This window comes from Pyrus communis, chromosome 15, assembly GCF_963583255.1.
Source record: "Pyrus communis chromosome 15, drPyrComm1.1, whole genome shotgun sequence".
NCBI classification, from domain to species: domain Eukaryota; kingdom Viridiplantae; phylum Streptophyta; class Magnoliopsida; order Rosales; family Rosaceae; genus Pyrus; species Pyrus communis.
In genome coordinates, this window is record NC_084817.1 from 3,376,249 (window position 1) to 3,397,334 (window position 21,086).

The 21,086-nt window shown below is 35.7% G+C and overlaps 1 protein-coding gene across 1 annotated transcript; it reads left to right on the forward strand.

The window, feature by feature from the left end:
- Nucleotides 1-215: 215 nt before the first annotated feature.
- Nucleotides 216-15,863, forward strand: LOC137717262 (CHD3-type chromatin-remodeling factor PICKLE-like). Its single transcript, XM_068456569.1, has 32 exons — nt 216-272; nt 401-455; nt 2,214-2,363; nt 3,136-3,273; nt 3,374-3,528; nt 3,811-3,972; nt 4,190-4,434; nt 4,533-4,628; nt 4,718-4,854; nt 4,934-5,146; nt 5,225-5,332; nt 5,687-5,737; nt 5,828-5,927; nt 6,470-6,612; nt 6,691-6,794; nt 7,057-7,195; nt 7,292-7,461; nt 7,563-7,629; nt 7,707-7,829; nt 8,834-8,943; nt 9,038-9,119; nt 10,224-10,421; nt 11,143-11,299; nt 11,401-11,506; nt 11,815-11,886; nt 12,531-12,592; nt 12,694-12,770; nt 13,616-13,746; nt 14,295-14,670; nt 14,906-15,032; nt 15,140-15,213; nt 15,308-15,863. Exons 3-32 carry the CDS (start codon nt 2,217-2,219, stop codon nt 15,680-15,682), a joined length of 4,245 nt encoding a protein of 1,414 aa, XP_068312670.1. The 5' UTR covers nt 216-272; nt 401-455; nt 2,214-2,216; the 3' UTR covers nt 15,683-15,863.
- Nucleotides 15,864-21,086: the final 5,223 nt, after the last annotated feature.

Genomic DNA, 21,086 nt, shown 5'->3' on the forward strand with positions numbered 1-21,086 from the left:
GTGTTGAAAATACACGCATTATGACTACAACGAAATTAAATTATACCCCCCCCCCCCCGAGCTTCAACCGAATTATTTTATAGTCCCCGAAACTCAAATAAATTTCAAAACCTCAAACTTGTTATGTAACGTGAAAAGACCTTAAGATCCTTCACCAACCTTAAAATTAACATGCAAGCCAAGATGAGAGCTTTATAAAAAGCCCCCCTCCACCCCCCAACGTAAACAAAGTTCCAATTTCCACGCTGAAAATCCTCTACAGTGTCTGTGGGGTAAGAAAATCATTTGAAATCTTTCTCTCTCTCCTCACTTCCTTTATTTTTTATTTTCCATTTATTTTTTTTATTATTCTGTTTCATTTTTCTCTAACCCGCTCCAAACCCGGCCGTTTTGGGTTCAGGGGGCTTTCAGGCACACTATCGAAATAATTGGTCCCCCAGATCCACCGAGCTCCGGTAACTTCTTCTCTTCCATTAACTCATTTTAATTACGCTAATATATTAATAATTAAACGCTCGCATATCACTTCACTTAGTCAATGCAAAGAGATGTTGTGTGAATTTTGCTGAATTTTGATGTCCAAGAAACCCTTCAAATGGTTTTATGAATTTTGAGCTTTTTAGGGCTCTTTTACTGTTTTTGGAAACAGGGTTTTGTGTTTTTTTGACTGTGTATTCATCAATCGAACACATGGCAGTTAACTAAGTTTCAAGTTTTAACCAAGAAATGGTGGGAAATTTCTGTTCAACAAACCTTTCTGATGGGTTGTGAATTTCAGTCTTTTAGGGTTGTTTTGCTGTTTTTGTAGATGGGTTTTGTGTATTTTCATTGTATGTTTAACTTAAACATATAACTTCACTGAGTGACCAAGAATTGGTGGGAAAATTGTAATTTGTTTGCATAAGAAACCCTTGAGATGGGATGTCAATTTCAGTCTGTTAGGGTTGTTTTGCTGTTTTTACCGCGTTTTGCGTTTTTACACATCGAAAACACATTACTCCACCGAGCGACAGAAAATTGGTGGGAAAATTTTAATTATTCCTTGCACTAGGAACCCTTCATGTGGGCTTTGAATTTCGGTCTTTTAGGGTTCCTTTTCTGTTTATACGATTGGGTTTTAAATTTTTCTGTCCAAGAAACCCTTCATGTTGCTTGTGAATTAGGTCTTGGACGGTTGTTTTGCTGTTTTGACAAATGGGGGGTGGTTTTTCATTATTATTGCTTTCTCGATGAGAATTCTCATGTGTGCATTTTCAGTGTGGGGTTGGTTACTTGAAGTTTCAGCTGTTAAGTTTTATTTCTTGCATGAGTTTGTTGTGAATTGTGTGATCATTGATGATGCAAGATGTTTTTTTTTTATGTTGCTTCGTATAAGAAAAGTGACAGTCTTTATAAATGAGGAATTCTTTCGAGTTTGTTCCTAGCATATATGGATTGCTTGAACGTTCTTGATTAGTTGATTATGATGTTTTATGCATGTGGATGTTGCTTGTGCGCGTGTGTGATTGTGTAGTTGTTTGTATTACTGTACTTGTATGTATCTTCGTACAATCCATCTACGTTTGCACGTATACAGTTATACTTTTTCTTTCATCAGTTATGGCTTCACATTAAATAATGGGATTATTGTTCCAAAGAACCGCTTTTGTACGTAGATAGGCGGGTTTAGGTAATTTCTTTATTGTAGGATTACAAGGATTTTTCTTCGCTTACCATTTAGGTCTTGTATTTAAGTGGTTTTCTGTATAACGTTTCAGCTGTTCTGTTCATGGAATTGTTATATTGCCATTTTGGTTAAAAGATAGCATCTTGCTAAATTTAGTTGATCATTTTAGCAATACTAGGTATTTATTTCTGCTAATTCAGCTTGTGCTCGCATAATCATGTTTGCAGTGCATATGATGTACAGTGTCATTTAAAAATTTTCAGACGTATGAATCTCGCAAAAAAAAAGGTAGGAAAAATAGAAGAGAAAATGAAACACGTAGAGATTTCAAGAGTTGAAAATATTGTTAGGTAGATGGGTTTGACCGTGTTCTAAAGAAAATTTTCTAATTAATTTTAAACAGAAGACTACTGTGGTTAATGTATAGATATCACAGTTAGACCATTTCAGGTAGAATTGCTTAATTAGCAGATAAGAACTTCTTCCCCAGTTTCTCATGTATGATCCAGTTGCTGATTCAGTTTACCGCCCCCTTCCTTCCTTGCAGAGTATGAGTAGCTTGGTGGAGAGGCTTCGCGTTAGGTCAGACCGAAGACCGGTGTACAACATTGATGAGTCAGATGATGAGGCTGATTTTGTGTCTGGAAAACGTGGGACAGCTCCGGAAAAGTTTGAAAAGATTATTAGGAGTGATGCGGTTTGTTTCAACTAATTTTATTATTATTTCTCTTGTTTTCGTGGGTTTCTTGCTCTCTTCTTTTTATCAGTCATCACTATGCATGATACTGAATAGCGAATTGTAACAAATAACTGGAAGTGGAGTAATTATGCATCAAGAACCACACGGATATTTCAGCATGAGTTTTCTGAAAATACCATCTACCAATGAATTAATGAAGGACTTTCTGGGAAAATAAAAGAACTGAAGTTTTTGGTAGTAGTGCTTTGTCCAGTGGTTACTGGATTTTTAATGCTCTAGAAAACGGATAATCAATATTTGGATAATGTCTTAAAGTTTTTGCACTCCACTAATAGCATTCTTGACACCCGGCGAGAAAAAAGATGCAGAAGAAACTTTTCATCCTAAATGACCTCTGTATTGTTTCTTTGCCGTTCTTGAAAGAAAAATTCTCTCCATTACTGCACAACTTGGACTGGGAAGACCAAAATTCTTATAGTATGCGTCAAATATAGACATTGCAGTCCTTGCTTGATGAATTTTGAACTTAACATCATAGGACAATGCTGGAAGTAATACTTCCTTTGGAGATTTGAAATGAAAATTTACTTTCTGATATGTTATCATAGTTTTCTGTCTCAAATTTAGGGAATTATTGTTATGTGTTTTTCCTTTTGGAGATTGTTAGCACTCCTTCAAGACTGCCGTGTTCCCATGCTTCCTTCCTGTTTAAAATTTTTATAAAAAATCCTTGGCTTACATTTTTCTATTTTTCTTTTGGGACAAATAGAAAGAGAATTCATGTCAAGCCTGTGGTGGAAGTGGGAATCTTCTGGACTGTGAAACTTGTAGTTATGCTTACCATTCTAAGTGTTTACTTCCACCATTGAGATCGCCTCCCCTTGGCAACTGGAGATGCCCTGAATGTGTACGGTTTCTTTTCTAAATTCAGTTTTGTAAATAAACTAGTTACAGGATTGTAGGATTTGGTGACAGGCTGGGAATTTTATTTTTTATTTTTTTTGCAGGTAAGCCCATTAAATGATATTGATAAGATTTTGGACTGTGAAATGCGCCCTACTGTAGCTGGTGATAGTGATGCCTCAACGCTGGGCTCAAAGCAAATTTTTGTAAAACAATATCTTGTAAAGTGGAAGGGACTATCTTATTTGCATTGCACATGGTAATGGTTTCTGCTTATTATGTTTATCTGTACCGGCTAACTCTGTTTGTTCAAACTCCTTTAAGCATAACCGGTTGCAGTAAAGTTGTTTGACACTGGAAACCTGCCGTAATACTTTCTAGTTGTACTTATTTAGCAAATTGTATCACCTTTTTAGCACTAAACTCGATTTACTTAACTTTTGTCTGATTTTTGTCAATGTAAGAGTTTCAGTTTACCCTACTACATTGTTACATCTTCATCATCCCTGTTCATCCTCCTACTACATATATTTTTGTTCAGGGTTCCAGAGAAGGAGTTTGTGAAAGCTTTTAAGGCCCATCCACGTTTGAAGACAAAAGTAAATAATTTCCATCGTCAAATGGAATCAAGTAATAACTCTGAGGATGATTTTGTTGCCATTCGACCTGAGTGGACTACCGTTGATCGAATTCTGGCTTGCAGGTTTACCCGTTTTAAACCTCTTTTGTAATTAAAGTATGGTTTGTAATCTTTAGTCTATCTGAAATTTGAATTTATATAAGAAGGTTGAAGAGAGAACCTCAAGCATGCTTGTTAAATATAAGATGAATCACTGTTTAAACAGAAGACTGCAGGCTTCGTTTAATATATGTCCTTAAGTTTCTACTGAGTCTGCGGTAATACTTGTTGGATGCTTCAGGGAAGACGATGAGAAAGAATATTTAGTAAAGTGGAAAGAACTTCCCTATGATGAGTGCTATTGGGAATCCGAATCGGACATAGCTGCATTTCAGCCGGAAATAGGGAGATTTAACAGAATTCAGTCTAGGTCTCATAAAGTTTTGTCTAGCAAGCAGAAGAGCAGTCTTAGAGATGCCATGGACTCAAAAAATAAGCAGAAAGAGTTTCAACAGTATGAAGGCAGTCCTGACTTTCTTTCTGGAGGTACATTAATCTGTCTGCTATGCTCTTTCTGCATTCTTGCTTGTATGTCTCTTCCTGGGTTATTTAGTTTGATCATGTGCTTTTTTGTTCAATTAAAGGCACTCTGCATCCGTATCAGCTTGAAGGGTTGAACTTCTTACGTTTCTCCTGGTCCAAACAAACTCATGTTATACTTGCAGATGAGATGGGACTTGGTCAGTCTTTGTTTATCCTTGAAATTTTATTTCCTTTTCTTCTAGATAGCTGGACTTTACCAACAGTATGAATTTTTATGTGGTTGTAGGTAAAACTATACAGAGTATTGCTTTTTTAGCATCTCTTTTTGAAGAGAAAGTCTCTCCGCATCTAGTTGTGGCTCCACTTTCAACATTGAGAAATTGGGAACGGGAATTTGCAACATGGGCACCTCAAATGAATGTGGTATGTAAATTAAATATCTGTCTTGTTTATAATCATTTGTAAGTAAGTGTGGTTCTGATTATAAATTCACTTGGTTCAGGTTATGTATGTTGGCTCTTCCCAAGCGCGTGCTGTCATACGGGAATATGAATTTTACTTCCCCAAAAATCACAAGAAGATAAAGAAAAAGAAATCTGGTCAAATTGTTAGTGAAAGCAAGCAAGATAGGATCAAATTTGATGTTCTCTTGACATCGTATGAGATGATCAACTTAGACTCAACGTCACTAAAACCAATAAAGTGGGAGTGCATGGTAACATTCAGTGGCTCACTGTACACATTATTGGTCCTCAACGTCTGATATCTGCCTAATGCTGACCTCCATATGCAGATTGTTGATGAAGGTCATCGTCTAAAAAATAAGGATTCAAAATTATTCTCATCATTACAGCAGTATTGGACTAATCATCGTGTGCTTCTGACCGGAACTCCCCTCCAGGTTTGTTATGAGATTGTTTTGTGTTACATATATGTTTTGCTTAGTTTTCCCTTTTTTAAAACTTTCTAAAGATGATTCTCTTTATTTTTCTTTTTCTTTTCTTGAAAAATTGGCCCATTTTAGTTATGTTTTACAGTTCCTTCTCTGTGAAATCTGATTCATTTTTTTGTCGTTTTATATTGTTCTTGTTCCTTATGGGTCCCCAGGTATCACAAATAATAGTCAAATTGTCCTTTTTGTCAGTTTCATAGTGTTCTTGTTCCTTATGGGTCTTCGGGTATCACAAATAATGGTCAGGTTGTCTTTTTTGTCATTATCAACTTATAATTTTGCTGACATGTGATAAAATTTCAGAACAATCTGGACGAGCTCTTTATGCTTATGCATTTCCTTGATGCTGGGAAGGTTAGTATAATATCAACTTTAAGGTATTGAAGTTCGCTAGTTGAAAACAAAATTGTCTTATTATTTGACTGGAGGGTAAAATACTTGCAGTTCGGAAGTCTGGAAGAGTTTCAGGAAGAGTTTAAGGATATAAATCAAGAGGAACAAGTTTCACGGCTTCATAGAATGTTGGCTCCCCATCTCCTAAGAAGTATAAATCTTAAATCCTTTCAAGTTTGGGATTACTAATACCATTTAAATATCTCTTAAAGACGTATTACATTATGCTTGCATTGCTATTTGATTCTTGTTTTTGTTTGTTTATTTGTTTTATCCAGAGGTTTAATTCATTAAGAGCATATCTAATGTGTTGGGCAAGTGCTGGAGGCTAGAGGCAAAATCTAGCCCCTCAAAACGATGATATTGCCAACCAATATTTTTTGGTTCTACTGGTGAAGGCCTAGAGGCTAGGATTTTAAATGTTAAATGTGTACGACGCCACCCGAGGCTTGGGCCGGGGCTAGTTTTGGCCTCACAAGGTGCCTAGGCTTCTACTTGACTAGGCAAATTTATTGGGCAAAAAGTTGGTTTTTCAATTTTGAGGCAAAATTATCAATTTGCCTAGGCCATAAGGCTCCCATTAGATATGCTTTAAGGATAATTTGGATTTTACAGTGAGATGTTTTTTTAGTTTGTATTGGCCATTATAATTGAAAAGTTAGGTAAAATGTGTGCAAATGGTAATTGGTGCAGGAGTGAAAAAGGATGTGATGAAGGAACTACCTCCTAAAAAGGAACTGATATTACGTGTTGATTTAAGCAGCAAACAGAAAGAGTATTACAAAGCAATTCTGACCCGTAACTATCAAATACTAACTCGTCGAGGTGGTGCACAGGTAAGACTGCGTCCCAGTGAACTTAATTATTATTTTTTCATTCTACTCCAGTCTGACAATATTTTGGTTTTATACCAGATATCTCTTATCAATGTGGTTATGGAATTGCGCAAGCTTTGTTGTCATCCGTTTATGTTAGAGGGAGTTGAACCAGACATAGCAGATCCAAATGAAGCTTTCAAGTAATACTATTTCTTTCTTATTTGTTTATATGATCCTTTAGTGCCGTCTATTTGATGTACTGGTTTCTTGTATAGAGTTGGTGGCTCATTTGGGTGCTTAAGTTCATAAGGCCGTGATAGATTATTTTAGCCTTGCGCTTGTGTTGAATCGAGTCTGCATTTTCTTGATCTATACTATTTAAAGTAAGCTATAGACCTTCTGAGGTGTTGTTCTTTGAGTTCCTGAGATAGCTGATTCCACTTTTCTTTTACTATTTGACAGACAGCTATTAGAAACTTCTGGGAAATTGCAATTGTTAGACAAAATGATGGTGAAACTTAAGGAGCAAGGGCATAGAGTTCTCATATATTCGCAGTTTCAGCACATGCTTGATTTGCTAGAAGACTATTGTACTTTCAAAGTATTCATTCGTAGCTATTTTGTTGTTTGTTTCTTTGATGTTGGAGTTTGCAGAATGAAACAGTTGATATTGTAAAATTGTCAATTTTTTAATCAGAAATGGCAGTATGAACGGATAGATGGAAAAGTTGGTGGAGCTGAGAGACAAATAAGAATAGATCGATTTAATGCCAAAAATTCTTCTAGATTTTGTTTTCTGCTATCTACTCGAGCTGGGGGCTTAGGAATAAACCTTGCAACTGCAGACACAGTGATCATATATGATAGGTAAATTTACCACTTACATTGATTCATAGTTTACCTTCATGCAATAATTAAATAGTTAGTGTCATGGAACTTTCTTCAACAAATTTGCTTTTGGTCTGCAGTGATTGGAATCCTCATGCTGATCTACAAGCTATGGCAAGAGCTCATCGACTTGGGCAAACTAACAAGGTTGAAATTACTTCTTCATTGATATCTAGTTGTTTGGTTACTGTGTCTTAAACTGCATAGTGGTTTCGGGGTTGCAGGTAATGATTTATAGGCTAGTAACCCGAGGAAGCATTGAAGAACGGATGATGGAAATGACAAAGAAGAAAATGGTATTGGAGCATTTGGTTGTTGGAAGGTTAAAGAAACAAGATATCAACCAGGTATGCAAATGTCTTTGGACGTTTGGGTCGTTTTTATCTAGTGGCAAACTAAATTTAGTTTTCATGATTAGTTTATACTTTTTTTTTGCATGTGAAAGAAAACAAAATGTGTAGTTGGTTGATTACGAATATTTTGGAAGGTAAAATAATTGGTTTTCGGTTGGAAAGGAATAGCCGGATTCCAATTTGAAGTTATAGGTCAATAATTTTGAGATGTATTATGTATGTGAAATTAGGATTTTTTTTTAAGCTAAAAATGCTCAAGTATATCTGTTGGGAACAACTTTGAATCTAGAAAACTCATCTCTTGGAGTTGAATGAGGAACAGTTTGAATTATAAGTTGCAAACAGAGTGAAATGGGTTTCGTAACCATGGATGATTGCATCTCTATGCATGCTATTTGTAATTTTGTATCCTGTATAATTCTAGTGGAAGAGATGGCTTTGTGGTTTAGAATGTAGGTAGCTAATACACATTGCATATGATTGAAATCCAGGGACCAAATTGAAATTCTGAAAAAAAAAAAAAACATAAGAAAAAGTTATGAATTTCAATTTGGCTCCTGTGTTTTCAATTTGCATATTATTTAGTTGTTAACCATTTGGGTCCTTATGTCTAATTTGGGCATTTATGTCAGCACACAACACACAGAGGACATCAAAGCAGACCAAGATTGTTATTGGGATAGAACAAGGACCAAATTGGTGTCAAAAACAAAAATATGAGCAAACACAGGGACCAAAGTGTTATTTAACAAAAAAATAGGCGGCCATACTTATTTGAAAGGAAAAGTGAAACATTTATCTGTAGCATTTTGTCAATTGAATGAGCTTTTTCATACTTGTCACTTTTTCCTATGGAGCTGTGCTTTTGAAATTTCTTCTTTGCAGTTACTTTAATAGAAGTTGAATGTGTAAGTTCAGATAACTGCAGTTAGAGGTGTATAGACATTATGTACCTTGAAAATGTAATCAAGTTTCAAATGATTTTAAATTTATGTTAGGAAGAGTTAGATGACATCATAAGGTATGGATCGAAGGAATTATTTGCTGACGAAAATGATGAAGCAGGAAAATCCCGTCAAATCCATTATGATGACGCTGCAATAGATAGGTAAATGTATAAGCCACTTTGTTTCAGTGAAATGATTTGGCATTCCAATAAATGGTTCTCAAAATTATTGTTTGCTCTGTTTCTTTGTTGGTAGACTACTGGATCGTGATCAAGCTGGCGATGATGAGGCTATGTTGGATGATGAAGATGAAGATGGATTTTTAAAGGCCTTCAAGGTTATATTCTACAACATAGATAGTAAAGGTCCTTATGGTTATCAAATGCATCATGCTGGTGGTGGTTTGCACAAGGCTTATTTGCCTCAGCACCATAGTTGATATTGTTGTTTGGTAGTTACAAGTTTATAAATTTTCATTGGTGCCCTGGGCTTTTGTTCTTTTGGCAACATGTGGGTCGTAGCACACAGGCATTGGACAATGTTAGAAATGCAGCATTGTTTTAAGCATGGTAGTCTATTGGGCACAATAACATTTAATTTAGGGAGTTAGTCATGTTTTGTAGCGCACACTAGCTGATGGATTCTATATGGTTGTAAATTAAAGTTGTTACATTTAGGTTGATTTTAACAAGTCAAAATGTACGTATAACATTTGTGGTTCTAATTTTAACCATCTCTAGGGATGTTTCTAGATGCCTTTACACAATCATTCGTGTATAGATAGTGGTTATAGATTATTAAAATCACTTGGTGGTTGATTGGGAAAGTCAGTTGTTGTCACAATTGGAACCAACGGGGATGAAGAGTCTCTTATTTTGTAACACTCCCCCTCTTTTAAACAGTCTTTGTTCTTTATCTTTTTTCTTTGTTGCATCACATGAATTGCTATCTTTGTAGTCCTTTACTTACATTAACTTGAAAATCTTCTTAATTAAATGCTTACCTGAATATGAAGACGTGTGAAATGTAAGAGATTAAATTCGATTTTGCTTTGGGGAAATTGTGACCTCAAAAATTCTTTATTCATATATTTCGGTAAGTAACTAAGGGAAATAATGAGTTTACTTTATATATCCCTTTTTCCTCTTTCACCTTATTGAATAATTTCTTCTTTAGAAAGGGGGTTCAAGCACCAGTGGTGCAGCCGTGCAGGTGATATTTTCATCTGTATGTTATTGAAGTCAAAGTTTCTGTCTGCAGAACCTGTAGCTTAGTTTGGGATTTTATTTCCATCATGTCTTATCATGCAGGGTCACAATTTCTAATACTAGGCAGTCTTGCTCCACATGATCTACAACTGTCTTATCTCATGCCTCTCTATTGACTTATGATTCATGGTGATCCTTTTTTAAGGAAATTAAACTAGTATCATGTGTTATAGGTTGCGAATTTTGAATATATTGATGAAGCAGAGGCTGTAGCAGAGGAGGAACCACAAAAGGTTGCCATGGAAAGTCGACCTATTGCAAGCAGTTATGAAAGAACAAATTACTGGGAAGAGTTATTAAAAGACAAATATGAAGTGCATAAAGTTGAAGAATTTAATGCTTTGGGAAAAGGAAAGCGAAGTCGTAAGCAGGTATTGCACTAAAGTTGCACTAACATGGTTTTATATTTACCCTTTGATCACTGAATTGATGCCTTACCGTCCCCCAGGGCATCAAAGCTTTATTATTAGATTAGGAGTTTGGTAGCTCGTTTATTATACCGTACAAATTGTTTTAAAGAACTTCCATTTTACCTTCAAAACAATTTAAAAAGGGCAATTGGCTTAAATTGAGAAAAAGGACCAAACCTTGATTAGCAAAATCAGACGCCCATGCAGGTCCATCGTATCACCCTTAATAGACAGATCATTATTTTGAGATTGGTTAGTTCAGCACTAGGATGTCAAAGAATCATTAGAATAGCTATTCCCAATAAAAGAAGATGAGAGACAAACCATAAAGTAAACCCATCAACACCCTTACCATGTTATTCAAGAGTGAAAAATATTCGTGTTCGAGTATTTATTCCCCCCACCCTCTCTCTCCTCTTCCTCCCCGTGCCCACCTGTTTAGCCCAGAAAGATGCGGATGAAGGTGATGGCTTTCAGATCTAAGATATGGTTGAATGTGCATGCGTCTTGAGGCCATGTTCTTTGAAGATCTCAACTAATACGTGGATGAATTATCTCATGTATTAACTTTTTAGGAAAAACAATCCAAAATTCTTAATTTGGTTTTGAGATGAAACCATGTTATTAGAGATCTGTGGTAACAGATGCCATAAGACATCTTAAGCTTTTGGAATATGTTCAGATGGTATCTGTTGATGATGACGATCTTGCTGGTTTGGAAGATGTGAGTTCTGACGGTGAAGATGATAACTATGAAGCTGAAGTGATGGATGCTGAAACATCATCATCTGGAACTGTTTCTGGGGGGAAGAGGCCGCCTAACAGAAAGAGAAGTCGTGGTATGTTTTTTCATGTACTGTCTAAATAAGTTGATGACAAATTAACAACTAGTTGCTCTCTTGCTTATCATACTAACACTTTGAAATGAATTATTTTTCAGTGGAAAGTATGGAGCCTCCTCCCTTGATGGAAGGAGAAGGAAGATCCTTCAAAGTTTTGGGTTTCAATCAAAGCCAGAGAGCCATGTTTGTACAAGTCTTGATGAGGTAGTTTATTAAAATTTGAAGTTTTCTTGTCCGGCACTTATTATTATGTTGAACCACTAAAACTCCATGGATTCTGTGCTACAACATGTGTATGTACACAGATGCGCATGCCTGGTGAAAGTGGGTGTTTCTACATTTCAAATTGTGATTTGTGTAACTTTCTTCTGACAAGGATGTCTGGAATGTATCTGCATGTTTGGGTTTAGGGGTTTATGTCCTTGTGAGTGTGCTTCTACATTTTAAATTGCCTTGTGTATGTGTTTGAGTGGGGGGTTCATTTTGGTGATAAGATTCTCTGGAATGTGCAGGTTCGGAGTGGGGGATTATGACTGGAAAGAGTTTACAGCACGCACGAAGAAGACATTTGAAGAAGTAGATAGGTAATGCCTCCATATTTGCATCCATTTTGAGTTAATTTCTTATAGTAGGTCACTGGAATTTAATATCGGTATTGTCTTTGTCTTCTTTCCTCAGTTGTCCACATGCTTTTCAGGATTGTTGGATTTTTTTTACATGCTGTTTTCAGATGTCCATTGATTAATTGAATATTATATTTTGTAGATATCAGGGGTGACAATGTGATGCACCTGTATTTTTTTTTTTGTTAATTTGGGTATTTAGCAGTATTTATTAAATGGTGAATCACATTAATGAAATATAGTGTGAATTAGGGATAAGTACTAGACAGTTTGGATGTAATCCATATTTGTGTAACTAGAATGATATTCAAATTTCCTTCCTCTCAGTAGCATTAAAAGCTTCCAAATATGCCTTTAAAAACTCAAAAACACCATATAAGTTGATAAAATGGGCTGTCATCTTGATCATTAGTTATAAGGTAATGGTGTAAATGGACGCTCGGTCTTTCAAGATTATCAATATATATATACCTGAGGTCTCATATTCATCACAACTTAGCATAAGCACATTCCAAATGACTTTATGCTTGCTTGAATAGTTGTGTCTATTGTGCTGTGCATAAATGTGAAGAATTTATTTTGTGTTCTGTATTTTTTTTTTACAGATATGCTAAACTATTCTTGGAGCACATAGCTGAAGGAGAGAATGACTCTCCAACCTTTGCAGGTGATAAATTGTTGTGACTCATGTCGTTTTCATCTTCCCTCTATGTTCGATGTCCTCATTTTCTAGTCTTAATGTGTAACTGTTGCTTATCTTGGTTGTAGATGGTGTTCCTAAAGACGGGCTCAGAATAGGAGATGTACTTATTAGGGTTGCAACTCTGATGCTGGTGAAGAAAAGGGTAAGCTTGTACTCACAAGTTCAATCGATGATTATGATCATACTATTCCGATTTATCTTTTTCTTATTTCCTTAATTGGAAAATATGTATGTTAAGGAAAAAAATTAGTTGGTATTTGGACATATTCTAACCAAATGAGTAATGTGGGTTGTCAATTGAGTTTTTACTGTGTATTATTTTGTCGAGAGTGTTGAAGGTGATCAATTGTTTTGATCTCCTCAAATAAGGGGAGGTCTAGATTTATTTAGTTTGTATTCTCTGTTTGATATACTTGTTAGAATTCTTAAGTATACTATAATATGCAGTCTGGCATGTTATATTGCCATGGGATAAGACAATATGCCCTGCTCATGACAGGCAACATAACTTGACAAACTGTTGATAGGCAAGCATCACTTGGTTACGTATTACTTGCAAAACAAAAACAACAACCAAGCCTTATCCCTCTAAGTGGGGTCCGCTGTAGGAATCCTAGCACGCCGCTTTCGGTTTTGTGCCAGGTCTTGCGTTAGCTCCAAGTACTCCATATCTTTTCTTAAAGTCTCTTTCCAAGTCTTCCTAGGTCTTCCTCTACCCCTTCTTCCCTGACCATCCATCTCAGTCATATCTTCTAAGTGGAGCATCTGTGAGTCTTTAGTTCACGTATCCAAACCACCTGAAGTATTACTTGCAAGTTGCAAATCGAATTTTCTAATAAAAAGTAATATCACATAAACATGTTGAAGAGTGGGGAAAGCCACAGAGAGAGGATATAAAAGGTGGATTTGGAATCAAAAGTAACATCCTTTCATCTGATTTGATTTATTTATTTATTATTATTTTTTTTTTTTGTGTTGCAATGATAGGTGGAAGCAGCATTAAGAAATCCAGGGGCTCCACTTTTTTCAGAGGGTACCTTGTTGTTCCACCCTGGATTGAAGGGTGGAAAGTATTGGAAGGAGGAACATGATTTAACATTGCTGCGTGCCGTAATTAAGTATGAATTTACTGCTTGATATTTACAATTATTTTTGCATCTGCTGTTAATACTTTTACTTTGCTAGTCTGTCTGATGTGGAACATTACATGTCATATGCTCATATATATGTATATACATGGCTTCGTCTGCGTCTGTTAGCAGTGCAGTTGTTGATAATCATGTAGTTTGCTTGCACTAATTTGGGTTGATACTTCTTAGGATAGTCAGAAGGGCAATATATCAACTTGACCAAGAATAATCTTCTGTAGAAATTGTCCAAATAAGGTTTGCTGTTCTTTTGGGTGTCTCCTGATTCTTTAGAAATTGAAGAGCATGAAATCATTTATTCCGAAACTGAGCCAAACTAAACAGTTGCGGATTAGCAGAAAAACATCTGTACCATGTTTTAAACCAATTTGCTTTTGTTTGTATGCAACGTATAGGCTTTTGCCATTTCTGATTTTGTTCACGAGACAATTCTACATTGTCTTTGCATGTATTAGTACATGCTGAGTGGTCCTTTTATGTTAATTCTTCACTTACTGTTTGCTTATTTGGATCCTTAGGCATGGATATGGAAGATGGCAAGCTATTGTTGATGACAAGGACCTGAGGCTTCAAGAAGTTATCTGTCAAGAGTTGAATCTCTCCTTTATAAATTTACCCCTCCCTGGACAAGTTAATACACAAGCACAGAATGGTGAGAAAGCAACTAATGGAGAAGGACCTAGCAACCATGCTAGTGAAAATGGTAGCGGAAGTGACATAGGAGCTAATGTTTCCCAGGGAACCAGTGATGCCGTGAACCAACCTCAGTTGTTTCCTAACTCTTCTGTGTTATTTCAATATAGAGATATGCAGAGAAGGCAGGTAGAATTTATTAAGAAAAGGGTGCTTCTTTTGGAGAAAGGGAACGTTTCAGAGTTGATTGCAGAGGAATATGTAAGTTATGATTTTTGATATATCGTGGTACCAGCATATTGCACCAACCGTTCATTGTGTGTTGTAGCTTAAAGAAGAACATTTAAGTGCCTCGTAATCTTATTATCCCTGTTTGTGTAGCGATTGGGCTTTAGATGTATAGTAGTCATTTACGAAAGTAGGCATGGTTCTAAGTGGACAAGTTTGTAGCATAGTTAGTCAAAAAAATTTATGTTGGATTTGATTGCTTTCCCAGGGTGAAGCAACTGTGGTTGGAAGTGAAGAACCTGAGAGTGAACCGAAAGCTACAATATTGTCAAGCCCTCATTCTGTGGAGACTAATAGTCACATGGTTGATCAGTTGCCTAGAATAGTAGACATCAGTAAGTTTATTTCTGTTTCTTGAAGTTCTACTTGGCACAGCAATAACGGTAATCTTGGAACTTCTGTTGCCTTCTGTTGATTGGCTTGGCGATGATTAAAATTGCAGCTCCTGAAGAAGTTGCTGCTGCAGCTTGTGACAACGATCCAGATCGATTGAAATTGCCTCGCCTTTATAATGAGGTACGTTGTATTTGTTATTTGTGTACAATCTTGGTTTCAGTATGAGAATTCGATAATCAATTTGTTTTCGTTTTTTTCTCTTCTATGTTGGTAGATGTGCAACATCGTGGAGCGAAATGCCCATATTTCACTTCAGACTTCTTTAGGAACCATTTGTGAAGCGATAAACATGACTCTCTCTTCTGTGCCCCATCATCCTCCACCAGAATCTCTCATATTGAATCCAGGTAAGCAATCGGAAGCTGAGTCAAGTAGCGGTGTTTTTCTGAAACCACCATCTCCGCAAAGTGACGGAAAGCAAGCTGTCGTGGCAGACACTGAGATGACAAATTTGGCTGCAGAACCTGAACCTACAATTATGGAGCTAGACCCTGAACCCGTGGACGGGATAATCTGTGATGATCGGGGAAAGCAAGAACAGAACAATGTCGATTCTAAAGGAAAGGGGGTCATTGTATTGGATGATTAATTGGAGTGACGTTACTAGGCTAGTAGTTCTAATTTATACCATTTTCTTTACCTTTTTTCTTTTCTTTTTTTTTCGTGTTGACCGTCGCGTTTATAAACCACAGGAAACAACTTGAAAAACAGCCGGACCTTCTCTTCATTCATATATAATAGAGAACATTTTCGTTGTCAAAACTTCAGATGTTTGAGTTGCTTGATTGTTGATGGTTTTTCAGGGTGACTTGTACTAAGTCTTAGCTTTGGGTTGGGCCTTACGTTGCTCTGCCCATCCGGGCCAACCCAATCTCGAGTCTTGAACTCTTTCAGGCCCCGGCAGGCCCAACTATTGGTCTGTTTTAAGTCTCCCTTGAAATCTTCCGGTTCACTAGATGTTCCTTTCGGATGGGGAAATGATTCACTTCATTTCTCTCTTTGCACTTCCTCTCTTGTTTCTGGCTACATGATCGAATAAATCACGAGTCATTGACATGTTAGTCATGTAGAGGAACCTGGCGGGGCTAGGGATGCGGCTACGGGGCGTTTTAGCGTCCGTAGCTATTTTAACGGGGACGGCTACAGGATGACGTATTTGTCTTTGTGCATGGAAACCTTTTAATCCGACCAAGTTGCTTTAGAGATTGTGCATTTCTGAAGCAACTTGGTCGGATATTGGTCTGATGGGAGTGGACCAACTGATTTGTAAGAGTGGACGACGATGGGTACCTCATCATGGCTTAAAAGTTCAACTCTCGAGTCGTTGTCGAAACAGAAAACCTAAACCTCTCTATCATCACCAATACCAATAACTACAATATTCCCCAATTTTTTTTATGAACCAACCTAAATTATGTTATCCTCCCAACTTATGCTACAAATTTAATACGAATTAGTGTGAAAAATGTGCTGAATTTTGTGCTTGTGCCAGCAAATAGGATAATATATATATTACCCGGTTTTTGTCAACTTAAGGGGTACATTTTAAATCCAACAGGAAAAAAAAGAATATAGATTTTACGCATAATTCCATAAATTATTCTTCAAGTAGACACAACCCAACCTCTACCTAATTTCATTATTTTTTGGACTAATATTAGATAATTAACGAGCACTTGACTTTTAACCACCATGGAGTGGCCTGCGGGTTGGGGGGCTCATATTGCACACAGCTAGCCTTTAGTTCGATTTATGACGCTATGTGAATCATACGATAGTGATCAGGAAGAGCGTAAAATGCCTCTGTGAGTCTTCTCGGCGTCCTAAAGAGTGGACTGATGTGGCTTTGCCACCAAATGGTCGCTTTTATAAAATTAAAAATAAAAAAACGAGTATTTGACTTTCATAAATCATGAGAGCGTAGGATGATTATATAGCTAGGTCATCAGAAACCCCATTTGTACCATACTCACTACACCAGGTTGGCCAAGTTCAAGTATAATTAATTAAGCATGTTCGTGCCTTCAAATTAGTAGATAGTAACATGAGAATATATTTAATCGTTGTTTAGAAGTTGACTAACCATTTTCTTAATTTCTTTTGAGTAGCTTGAAGGGTTCGCCATTGATATTTATATGAACCAAAGAGTCATCGTTATATCGTAATAATGAATCAATAATTAATAATGTAACAGAATATTTAGACAGCCCAGAACAAAAGTTTTGGTTCTTCTAAACTTGGAAGACGTACACAAAAGAATGATATGAGAATATAATTAATTGCAGAAAACGAACTGGATATCCGTGCATGAAACCATGAACATGTTTTCTGCATATTTATTATAATTTATTAGGGTTTTCTTTGGCTTGTAGATTGTCATTTTATTTATTTGTTTCTAAATTGTAGGGCTTCTCTTCTCAGAGAAGAGAAGTCTCTTGAAAAAAATGGCGTGTGCCGCCGCTGAGTGCGGCTAGTAATAGGATTAATATGTGTCAACTCTTAACGGTATGACAGAAAAGAAAGGAAGAAGAACAAAGAGAGAGGTTGATGAAGAAGAAAGTAATCTACGTGTATTGATCGCTATCCTCACTATTAATACAAGGATAATTACCTTTCTTACGCTATAGCCAATATAATAAATCCTATCCAAACTAATGATGACATGACAATCTTATCATAATCCAATCCTATCATTACTAGACAAGTTTATCACATATGACATGGCAATATAGGTCAACATTCCCTCTCAATCTCAAGTAAGGTAACCGAGTTTGAGATTGCAACAATGTCGAACAAGGGTAGGACTATAGAGTCCTTTAGTAAACACACCAACAGTTTGTTCATCAATAGGTAAGTATTTAACATGAAGATCCCCTAATTTATGAACCCTCTCTTAGGCAAAGTAATAATCTGTATCAAGGTGTTTAATCCTCGAATGATAAACTAGATTGGCACTTAATGCAATGGCTGACATGTTATCACAATAAATGGTGGGAGGAGTAAATAACACAACACCCCAAATCCTTCAAAAGCAACCTAATCCAAGCAACATCAGCAACAGTATATGCTAAAGCTTTATAATCTGCCTCAGTCGAGCTTCTAGAAACTGAAACCTGTTTCTTGGTTGTCATAATATAAAAATTATTTCCTAGATACACCACATAGCATGTGACTGACCTCTTAGTATTCAAATCAGCAGCCCAATTAGAGTCAAAGAAAGCAATCAGTTGAACTGGTGTATCTTGGATATGAGGAATAAGTTACTCCACAAATTGCAGTGCCTTGAAGATATCTCAAAATCCTCTTAACACAAGCAAAATGCATATCAATTGGATTTTTCATAAATTGACACACAGAGTTAACAACAAATGCTGTATTTGGTCTTATGAATGTCAAATATTGAAGAGATCCAACCAAACTCCTGTACAGAGTAGGACCTGTCAATGGCTTGCCTTCATTAACCAAAAGTTGATTATGAGGCTTGCATGGAGTAGATGCAGGTTTACAAGACTCTATTCCAACTTTATGTATTAAATCCATCGCATATTTTGACTAATTAACAAAAATATCCCCATTGTCTTTATTATGAATTTGTAAACCCAGAAAGTAAGTTTGCCCATGTCTTTTAAATCAAACACAGCAGCTAAATCATGAAAAAAAAGGATTAGATTTCAATTATGCATAATTCCATAAATTATTCTTCAAGTAGAGACATAATCCAATCTGTACCGTAATTTAATTATTTTTTTGGATTACTGTAATAATTGAATAATTAACGACTAGTTGACTTTCACGAATCATGAAAGCGTAGGATCATTATATAGGTCATCAGAAACCCCATTTGTACAATTATTCAACTAAACCAGGTTGGCCAAGTTTAAGTATAATTAAGTAATTAAGTAATTAAGCATATGTTCATGCCTCAACCATTTTCTGAATTTCTTTTAAGTAGCTTGAAGGGTTCGCCATTCATTTTCTTCAATTGTTTTGAGCATAGTTATATGAAGTTATGAACCTAAGAGCCATTGTCATCTATATCTTTCTATATATATATATATATATATATATATATTGAAGGATTCTAATATAAAACAATTTAATTTCTTTTAAGTAGCTTGAAGGGTTCGCCATTCATTTTCTTCAATTGTTTTGAGCATATTTATATGAAGTTATGAACCTAAGAGCCATTGTAATCTATATCTTTCTATATATATATATAAAGGGAGCAAACCAAAATGGTGAAGCTTTCAATATCCCAAAATACTCTTTCTTAATTAGGATTCTAATATAAAACAATTTAATTTTGGAAAAAAATTCAAACTAAACATAAATAAAAATTACTAATAAATAAAGAATAAAATGTAAAAAAAGTAAATTGCCACAAGCAAAAGCGTGTGGCAAGAGGTTAGTATCCTATTAATCAATAATTAATATGTAACAAATTATTTAGACAGCAAAACAAAAGTTTTGGTTCTTCTAAACTTGGAAGACTTAGAGCATCCCCAATTGGGGCTCTATCCTCTATGAGGCTATTACATTTCAAGTCTTAGCGAGAAATTTCATTCCCAATGAGCCGGAAAATGGGGCTAGATCCACCACTGAGACTAACAACTTCTTTTCTTGGGTAACATAAAATCGGGCTACATCTAGCCCCAAAAAATATTGGGTCCCAAAAAAAAAGTAGCAACCCATATAAGCAAAAGTCTATCACTCTCCCTCCACTTTCGAATACACTTATACTCTCATTTTATTATTATTTTTTAATTCTTTTTTCTTACTTATTTTCTTGCAATTTGGCTAATTAATGATTGTTTTAAATTCCATAAGAATTAAAAATTCAAATTGATTTAATGTTCATGGGCATTGGTGGATGAAATTGTGGATGAAAATTTCAAATAATTTTTTTCAAAATTGTATGATACTAATTTACCAATTGGTGCTCGGTAAATTGTTGTGTTATACATGAAAAATCAAATTATTTCAGAGGGTGAAGTGGGGGTTTGTTTGTTTCAACGGATGAGATTGAGATAAGATAAGATAATCTAATCTAATGAACAATTCATAAGTGATTAAATCTAACATTGTCACATTTTGAGCTTTTTAGGTTGAAAGGTCCATAAAAAAAAAATTAAAAAAAAATTAAGATAGCACGTCCAAAAATCAACTTAAGAAAAGCTAGCACAAAAAAAAAATCATCGCTTAATCAAATTACTACATAAATAAATATATATAGCCCCATATAGAGCCCGACATATATAGCCCCCATTGGAAGAGATTTTTTTATAAAACCTCAAAGATTCCTCGAAACTCTAAAATGGACTATATCTACCATTTTTCTAGCCTTATACAGAGCCCTTCGCTGGGATGCTCTTGCTCTTACACAAAAGAATGATATGAGAATATAATAGCAGAAAACTAACTGGATAACCGTGCACGAGGCCATGAACATGTCTTCTGCATATTTATTAATTTATTAGGGTTTCTTTGGCTCGTGGATTATCATTTTATTTTATTTATGTTATTTTTAAATTGTAGGGCTTCTCTACTCTCTTCTCAGAGAAGAGAAATCTCATGAAAAAATGGCGTATGCCGCCACCGAGTGCGGCTAGTAACAGGATTAACATGTGTAAACAATTATTAAGTCAAAATAAATATGTTTTTATGTTATTTTCTGAAAAATTATTAGAACTGTGGGAATGAAAGGACAGGCACATGCAGCATCTGAATTTGTACAGGAATTATTGTAGCTGATGGTAACACATATTTATATATTAATACAGTGTCGTGAAGTCGTGATGTCGAACTGTGCTTGTCTCTGACCTGCAGAGATGATCGAAAACAATTTAAAGTAGTTCAGAAATTGCTGTCAATAATTTGAGTAAAACTCATCAGGTATATATACAGGATTATTCATCATTGCGTGTTACTGTTAGCATAGACATGCATGTAGATGTAGGTAATTCAGTGGAATTAATTTATAAAAAGATAAAGAT